Source organism: Triticum dicoccoides, chromosome 3A, assembly GCF_002162155.2.
Source record: "Triticum dicoccoides isolate Atlit2015 ecotype Zavitan chromosome 3A, WEW_v2.0, whole genome shotgun sequence".
Lineage (NCBI taxonomy): Eukaryota > Viridiplantae > Streptophyta > Magnoliopsida > Poales > Poaceae > Triticum > Triticum dicoccoides.
Genome location: NC_041384.1, coordinates 762,249,187 through 762,258,744, shown reverse-complemented (window position 1 = coordinate 762,258,744; position 9,558 = coordinate 762,249,187). Strand labels below are relative to the sequence as shown.

The following is a 9,558-nucleotide window of genomic DNA, read 5'->3' as shown; positions in this document are numbered from 1 at the left end:
TCAAATTAACAACGAGATAGAGTCCATTCTACGAGCTCTAATTGGGAAAAGGATGCAAGCTATGCAAGAAGGAGGAAGCACAAACAATGACTTGCTCGGCTTGTTGCTGGAGTCAAACAAGACAGACGTAAATGAAAATGGCCAATCCTTTCCAGGAATGTCCATAGAAGAGGTAATAGAGGAGTGCAAGTTGTTCTACTTTGCAGGGATGGAGACAACATCAATATTACTTACATGGACAATGGTCGTACTTAGCATGCACCCAGAGTGGCAGGACCGTGCAAGGGAGGAGGTTCTTGGCCTATTTGGAAAACATAAGCTTGACTACGAGGGTCTTAATAGACTAAAAACCGTTAGTACATTTATTGAAATTACTTGAGTTGCTGCAAACATATATAGGATCATAGGCATGGTATCTAATTAATATATATGTTGTACATAGGTGACAATGATTCTTTACGAAGTTCTCCGGTTGTACCCACCGGCTAGTGCATTCACCCGGCAGACATACAAGGAGATTGAGATCGGAGGCATCAGGTACCCACCCGGCGTGATTTTCGAGATGTCCGTGTTGTACACCCATCATGACAAGGATATCTGGGGAGACGACGTCCACCAATTCAGGCCCGATAGGTTCGCTGAGGGGATCTTCAAGGCGTCCAAGGAACCGGGAGCATTTTTCCCGTTCGGATGGGGGCCACGGATATGTATCGGTCAGAATTTTGCACTCCTTGAGGCCAAGATGGCGTTGTGCATGATTCTTCGGTGCTTTGAGTTTGAGCTCGCGCCGTCATATACTCACGCCCCACATATCGTAATGATGTTGCGTCCCATGCATGGTGCTCAAATTAAGCTGCGGGCGATCTCTTCGTAGTAGTATCGCCATATATACATTATTCACTATATATATTATTATTTTCAAGTACAAAGGACTCTTATCTTGGCCATGTAATAAGGCTTTCATTGCCCTCTGTTTTGGTAATAAAGATCCAACATGATTCAGGGCGATGATAACTCATCTGTTTTTACTCTTTGACCAAACGTATCTATGGTGCTACGCCTAGGAAGGTATTGTGCGGCGTTCACAAGGTGTAATACTGGTGCGCTCTTCAAGTGAATTTTTATCATTTCCCATGGACTTTGGCCAGCCGTTGTCCACAAGAACAACTACCCATACTAGTGCCTTAGAGCATCTCCAACGACCGCGCGAAACGACGCGCGCGCGGTAAGCGCAGCCTTTAGCGCGCGCGGGGCGTTTTGCCGCACTCCAGCGGTGACAGGAAAACCACGCGCGCGGAAACCGCTTGCGCGCGCGCGTGAAAAGGCGCTAGCTCGCGCGCCATCTTTTGCGCGTCGCTTTCGGCGCGCCTATAAAGTGCGGCGCGCGCCACGCGCCTCTCCACGTCTCCTCTTCCCCTCTCTCTCTCTGCCACGCGCCGCTCCAGCGTCCCGCCACCGACACTCCTCCGCCGCCCCGGCGCCCCGCCACCGACGCGCCGCCATGCCGCCGCGTCGTCGAGGAGCGTCCGGCTACCGCGGCGTCCGCCTGCGCCCCAACGGCGGCCACTACGCAGAGATACGCTCCGGCGATCTCCGGCTCGGCCTCAACACGCACGGGATGTCGCGCGAGGCCGGCCGCGCGTACGACGCGGCGGCGTGGCGCCTAGGCCGGCCGCGTGGCCAGATGAACTTCCAGGATGTCTACACGCTCCAGCAAGCGCTCGACCGTGCCCCGCCGCCACGTCTGAACACGGCACAAGATCGTGCGGAGCACGCCGAGCGGCAGCGCCGCCTCCTCGTCGCCCAGGAGGACGAGCGGGTCATGGCGGAGTGGCGGCGCCGCCACCCGGAGGACATCGCCTACAAGCAGTCCTACAGCTGGCCAAGGCGTCGCGAGGAGGACACGCGAAGGCGCCGCGAGGTGCGGTTGGACAGGCGTCGGTGCAAGGCGTTGGCGAACGCGCAGTCCGATCTCGTTGAAGCAGGTGGGCAGTCGTTCTTCACGCCGGATGATGATCGGTGGTTGGACATCTGGCTGGATACCTCGGACGACACCGCCGAAGAGGATGACGATAGTGATGATAGCGACTTAGACTAGTTTTTTTTATGCAATCTATCTCGTGTTTTATCGTTTGTCGTTTTTAATTATTATGCAATCTATGTTTTTGATGTAAAATACCTTTGTATCGTTAATCTATGCAATTTATCTATTTTTCAATAGCCTAGAATGAGCGCGCGCACTGCTTTTTTGCGCGCTGCTGAAGTGGCGCGCGCGCGCTGCATTTTAGCGCGGCGGCTGGCGCGGGCATGCCGATGCGCGCGCGGCATATGTGTTTTTTGCGCGCGGGCGACCGACACCTGTTGGAGATGCTCTTAGTGCCCACCTTGGTGCGCACCTGTCTTGCATGGAATGAGTGCAACGATTAAAAAAGGCACGTGTAGATACACATCAGCCTACGGAATCACCATAGACCAGGAAGATCCCGACTGTCATTAAAGAAATATAGATACAAAGTTTTGTTTTGAGCACTCATGAACCAAACAAAGTACCGTAAACAAAAAGTCAAAAGTGCTACTGTAATACATATGGGTTTAAGAATGCACGAAGTGTTAGATTTGGCTCATACGATGTATTATGAATCTAGACCAGAATAGTTTTCATGTTGTAATTGAAATTGAATCGATATAGCCCCCACGCAAAAAAATAAAATAAATAAATTGATCTACAGTGGCTGACCAAATCTTTGCAGCTTGATCTGTATGCCCAAGACTAAGAGCTTTACCTAATTCTGTTAGTTGAAGGTTGTACTGTGTTCTATTTATTCTAGTCAAGGAGCTTCAAATCACACGCAAAATTAAGTGAATTGATTAGCTCATTTGACTGAAGCACAAAGAATGCATGTGCATCAGTCGCATCAAAAATTAAAAAAAGCAGTGCACGCACTAACCTGGCTGGTGGTCCTCTTCTCCTGAAGTTTCCACACAGCTACAGTACTCCACCGCCCCATCTGGCTCCCTGATGTGCATCATGCGCCTTTGGACCTCGGCTAAAAAACTCCCAAAATATAGGGTGAATGCTGATTCCGAAAACACTATCTGCATATAAGATATAACCTTCAATTTCCGGGCTAATAGGAAGCAATGGAACTACCCAACATAGATGATAGCTGATGGTTGATAAAGCCAAGAGGAATGTCTTGACCATTTGGGCTCAATGCTGGAGTTCAGAGGAAGATAAAAGGTTGTACATTGAGCCCTCGAACAATGATTGTATGGCTCCCAACAATGCATTTTTAAAATCTGAAGATTTACGGACAACGCTAGAAAATGTAATTAGAGACTTCGACATATACAAATATCAGAACATCAGCCACTGCCCCGTCTTGTACAAGTACAAGGCACAATACAAGCACGAATGGCAGGTAGCCATGAAAGCTCACACGGAGATAAGCCACAGTTTCAAAAAAAAAGTGTCTTGTATTCGTATTTCGCCATCTCCATGGTCTCAAAGTCAGTGGAGAATAGCCATTTCTCCTCTGCCGGAAAGAACACAATAGAGCTCGTGCTGGTTGAGACAATCTTCGTAGACTGACGAAAGTACTCATCCCTGTGCCCTTTCAGTCCACGGGTAGCCTCCTTTAATTGGATGCCCTTCTGAAGCTCCCAATCGGGGCTATCATACCGCCTTGCCGCAAAGATGCGAAGGTTGTCGCCCTGCAAGCAAACAAGATGCACCCTGTCGTCGTTGTCGATATCGAGAACCCACAAAGCCGATCCTCGGTCTCAAACTCGTCTTTCCACTGGAAATTATAAGTTAGCAAAGAGGAAGGGTCATCTTGCATGGTCCAAAATATAGAAATTTGGGCACAACCAAGGAAATGCAGGGATTCCGTGGCATGGAAGCGGAATTCAGGACTGGCCCTCTCTGGGTACTTGACGATGAACCAGCTGGCACGTTTCCCCCTCCATCCCTCTTCGAACACATAGGCGTTTGCTGTGCCAATGTTATCACATACCCCGATCCCGATGTGCTCATTGAAGAGCAGGCAAATCACTCTGAAACTCGACATTGCATCGATGGCGCGGCCCCACCTCGAGGTATCTCCTCTGTCATTGAAACCATGGAGGAATACACCAATGCATCGGTGGTATTTCTTTTCCTCCATGCGTGGGATTAGTTGGTAACGCCGTGTGAGGGGCTCGCAGACTACGAGGTCAGGCAAGGTATGACGTCTCCACCCAGTCTTCTTCTTGGCGAGGAGGAGTAGGGTGTGGCGGCTATCAACGATCTCCCATGACCTGCTGCCGCCTGGAGGGAGGAAGTCCAGGGAGAAGTGCCGGCTACTGACATCTAGATCTAGTGCTGGCGAGGAAGGAACAAAGCTGAGGCAGCGGCCGTCAACAGGGGCTGTGTGGTTATGATAATGGCCTGCAACAAGAGATGAGGAATGGGGGATGGAACCAATTTCAGAGAGGAAGTTTGCATCAACGATGATGCGGCGCCATCGCTTGCAGGTGGCCGCTGCTCGGACGAGCCAGTGGGGCGAGGTGAGGTACAAGAGGATGAGCTTGAGGAGCTTGTCGGGGGTGTCGTGCAGCGTCGTCGGCCCAGCCGGTGACTCTCTGCGTGCCAGCGCCATGCGGTTTACTCTGTTGGCCATCAGAAGGGACCTGGTCGATCAAGAGCTTTGGCTCCTTGTTGGATGTGAGTAGTTATATATATGGCCTTGATTAGTGTATCAAGTAATACCTCTGTCACAATGCTGGCTTTGGCGTGTCGTGCCCTCCAAGTAGGTCTGAATCCCTCCAAGTAGATGTTTTTAATCCTAAAAGAAAGTAGGTTTAAATCCCTCCAAGTGGTTGTTAGTTGGATTAGCATATTTTGCTCGTCAACGGGTTCCTTACCCAAATATTAATTGTATTTTGGGTATACGCGTAACTCTGCGCAGTTTGAATAAGACTTCAAACAAGCAAAGCCATGCGACTATGTATCAGGAATATTCTTACCTGTGAACATGTACAGGTTTTTCTTCGAAAAGAGTGAACATGTACAATTATTTTCCACATCTTCAGTACCCCGCCATCTATTTCCACATTTTTTTCAGTTTAACTGTCCTTTGCAATTGGGCAATATTTATCCTCAGCTTCATACTTGTGAGCTTTACCAGGCTGAGAAGAGGCAGTGGAGCCATTACAGGCTGATTTCCCAAAGATAGTCAGTTCACCTGGGCATCGATGGTGCGGTCCCACCACGAGGTATCTAGTTTCTCCCTGAAACTATGGAGGAATACACCAATGAATCGGTGGTTTTCCTCCATTCGTGGGATTAGCTGGTAACGCCGTGCGATGGACTCGCAGACTAGGAGGTCAGGCAAGGTACGGCGTCTCCACCCAGTCTTCTTGGCGAGGAGGAGGATGTGGCGGCTAAACTAGAGCCGCAACAAAACCTTTCTGAGAAATAGAAGGCGGCAAATTGGAAAGCCTGAAACAAGCTCTCTTTTGGTGAGTGACAGATAAACAAAGTGTTTCCCTATGCTTTGCTGAATCATGTGGACTACCGGAAGCACCAAGTTCAACTCTACGCACACATCAATGCGAACTCTATTAATCTTAAAAGTAGCTGCCGAATATTCATGAAAAAAAATCTTGGTACTCCATGTACTTACCAAGGTAAAAAAACAGAGGAATATAAACTATGGCCACAATCCTGAATATATATGTGGCACATGATTGCTTAGTGTAATTAAATCTATATGATGAGACTGGCACATGATTGCTTAGTGTAAGGCACTAAATGTCCAAGATATCTTGGGCCAAGTTTAAAGTGAAGCATCCAACTGTATCTTATGCCAGTATCATAAAGTAAGTATTCTTATTTCTTGTTTGATGACCTCATCACTGCCAGAATACAAATTATATTTGAAAACAACAGATCTCTACAGGTGAGGAAGGCATACCACGGATATTGATAATAAATGTTTTAAGAAAACATTTTGTAATTAAACCATTACTTACCATAACATTAGGCCAAATCCCTCCACAATAGTTCCGAAGCATTGAAAAAAGGGTAGATTCTGCAGCTGGTCATCATTCAGAGCAACTAATGCCCAAGGAAAAAGTCCCGCTATGAATACCGCAACATATTCCATCTGTACACCCTCGCTGTTGCATATTCAGAAATGAGCATCTCAACACAGTAACCTAAAAAAGAGATTTATATAAGAATTGGTATTACAAAACAATTTCCGGATTTTCTCAGTACGAAAATAAAAAATGCATTTTATTAATAGTTGTAAGCACTAGCTATGGACAGGGGTGCGTGGAAGCTTGCTATCCATGTGACAGAGCCATGAGTTGGTCGCGAGATCTTATGGGTTTCGCCTCTAGCCTACCCCTACTTGTTTGGGACTAAAGGCTTTGTTGTTGTTGTTGTTTGTTTGTATTAATAGATGTAAGCAGCATGCAGCACATCATGTCCAAATTCATGAAAAAGCGGTAGATAAGGCTGTCGACGTTATGATGATTTTGGTGTCTATCATCGACACTCTGAAGCTGGACACATGCAACAAGTTCAAGCTGAATGGCTGATGTGAAAAAGAGAAGCTGAAATAAATAGAAGACAAGCACAAAGTCTGCCTACCAGTAGGTTTGGTAGCCCGGCACTAACATATCCAGCTCCAAAATAAAGCCCTAATAGCATTGTGAGTGTGAGTATCCAAAACTGTAAAGAAAATAATTGTTAAGTTGTTAACTACCTGTTATAGGTGATGGATACATTAAGAGAAAAAATTGAGTAGCCTTTGTTAAATTTAATCAATGATGCAGATAGTCTTCTAGTAACGACGACTAAACTAGAACCACAGTAAAACCTTTCTAAGAAAAGGAAGGCGTCAAAAATTGAATGCCGGAAACCAGCTCTGCTCTGGCAAATGACAGAGAAGGGTTTCCCCATGATGATATGTGGATTTCCGGAAGCAGCAATTCCAACTCTACTCATACATCAATGCGAACTCTAGTAATCTTAAAGATAGCCGTCGAATATTCAGGGAGCTGCATGAAAACTAATAATCTCAGTGCTCTAAAGGAGCATCCGAGATTTCCATACCAAGTTCACAAACAGAGGAATATAAACCATGTCTGCAATCCTGAATATGTGGCATAATCAGCTATCACTGTACAGTGTCAAGATAAGCAGTAACAATCCGTGATACCATGAGATTGATGGCATTGAGTGATACTCCCTCCGTCCAAAAATACTTGTCATCAAAATGGAGAAAAGGGGATGTATCTATCACCCAACTTTGAATTAGCGCACACACAAGAATGAGCATGGTACCGGGAACAGCTACATGTATTTCCAAGGTGACATTTGAGCTTAGCAGAGAGGCAGAGACACGCCGACTGGAGCGCGCGAGAGAAGTGAACTCCTGCAGAAAACCATGCCCTGATGAAACTGAAGGAAAAAAACAACCAGCTCAAATGACTCCAAGGCCCCGCTTGCCTATACTAGACAGTGATTGAGTTTCAAGAGGCTGGCTGGCTCATAGCAGTACCTCGCATGTTTCCAAGTTCCAACCAAGATCGAACACCACGCCGTTGAAGCAGTAGATCTTGCGGTTGCAGTACCCGGAGCTGGCATGACAGGAGCTTCCCCGAACCCGCCGACGCTCTTTCCATACGGGGCATCCGAAACCGCCGGCCAGGGGAGCTCACCTCTTATCTCTCTGCGCCACCCGCCTCCGCCTCCCTCCGGTGCCCTCAGCGCCCTGCAGCGCGAGAACGGGGGCGGAGAGGGAGAGGCAATGGCCCAGGGGGGGCGAGGGAGGGAGGCTCCACCAAGGAGAGCCGCCGCCACGGAGCTGGGTGAAGTATTCTGTTTCCGGTCGCCGCCTCGCCGCCGGTGGAGGAAGACTGCTTTTTTTCTTCTTCTTGAGAAGAACGGATGGAATGACCGAGGACGGCCCATTATTACTCCCTTCGTTTCTAAATATAAGTGTTCGTAGGAATTTCACTATACACCACATACGGATGTATATAGATGCATTTTAAAGTATAGATTCATTTATTTTGCTTCGTATGTGCTCATAGAGAAATCTTTCAAAGGACTTATATTTAGAAACGGAGGGATTATTAGTCTGAAGCCCATGTGCAGCCACCCCGCAGCCCAGCAAATAGTACTCGCTCCAAGGCTGGACTGGATCGCAAACATACCACAGCTGACTCTCTCGCGCGGCCCAGGAGGAAGGAAGAGGAGGAGGAGGATGAACGGCGGCGTCGGCGGCAAGAAGAAGTTCGGCGGCGGGCGGGTGCCGACGGGGACCCCCTCGCTGGCGTGGTCGTCGGTGGTGGTGGTCGCCTCCCTCCTCGCCGGCGCCTCCATCGTCCACAACATCTACAAGCCAGACATGGTCCCTCTCAGTTCCCTTCATGCCCCCAGGCCCCCACACCTTTGGCATGCACCCCAACTGTTCGACGTAATGCTTCCCTGCGTGCTCACCTCTCTGATGCTCGGTCCATCTCTCTTTTTTTGTCACCGCAGACTCTACCGCCGGTGGAGGTCGTGGACAGCAACGGACCCGGCGCCGGCAGCGGCGATGGCAAAGAGAGCTGAGCTAGACCCGACGGACGGCGGCGCCGGTGCTCGAGGCTCGAGAGGATAGATAACTAAGGGCCGTTACTTTATTTCTAGCTCGCTATAAACATATGTGATGGAGTTGTTCGTTTTGTAATCTTCAGACAGGCGTGAACAAAACAATTCGAGCTTTTGGAGCTTTCATTATGTACTCTGCTTAACCTGCTGCACTACTATTGTTCTTTGTATGGTGATTGATCATCGATCCATGGTGCTTGTTATATTCCTCAAAAGATTAGTCCGGGATGTCTACTGGTGGGTGCCACTTGTCTTGGTTACTGGACTAGTATTTTGAATTTTCGTAGCCTTTGCATTGGTCCATGACTGTCATGCATGGGTGGTGACGTGTCACGGCCGGACATCAGGAGGAGGATTGCAACTTAACCATACGTAAACCACACATCTATTTTCTCAGGCAACTGAGATTTGTGTCCCAAACAGCCGATTTCCTCGAAGAAGCGGCGCAGAGATCCGAGGTCGAGACAGGGGCCACGTTATTCGCGGTGGAGTCGATGACGGATGGGGCTTTCGCTCCTAGAGAGCAGAAGAGTGCCAGACCTATTCAAATACTCTTACTTTAGTCTTATTTCGTAAAAACAATTTCAGTTATTACGGCTAGATTTGCGGAAGAATACTTAGTTCCTATTCTTTTTTTTTCTTCTTTGCAAAAGCCATCATGTTTCTGGCAATCTTTTTTGGAGAAAGCACCGATCGCTCGATTTGTTGCGTTTGATCACTTTCTAAAAAGCGAGGTCCAATTGTAAGGAGCTGATTTGGCAAAGAAATTGCACACACACCCTTGTATCAAAAAATGAAAAGCGATCAACCCCGGGTGGGCGCAGGGGGTGGTGGTGGTCGCCTCCCTCCTCGCCAGGGCCTCCATTGTCCACAACATCTACAAGCCTGACATGTTCTATCTGACTTTC

The 9,558-nt window shown here is 48.2% G+C and overlaps 1 protein-coding gene and 1 pseudogene across 1 annotated transcript; both read left to right on the top strand.

The window, feature by feature from the left end:
* The window catches only part of LOC119270786, a 2,341-nt pseudogene extending 1,333 nt beyond the window's left edge, over positions 1-1,008 (top strand).
* A 7,124-nt stretch (positions 1,009-8,132) lies between these two features.
* On the top strand, positions 8,133-8,878 carry LOC119273719. The gene is made up of 2 exons (XM_037554794.1): positions 8,133-8,408; positions 8,540-8,878. Exons 1-2 carry the CDS (start codon positions 8,145-8,147, stop codon positions 8,609-8,611), a joined length of 336 nt encoding a protein of 111 aa, XP_037410691.1. The 5' UTR covers positions 8,133-8,144; the 3' UTR covers positions 8,612-8,878.
* Positions 8,879-9,558: the final 680 nt, after the last annotated feature.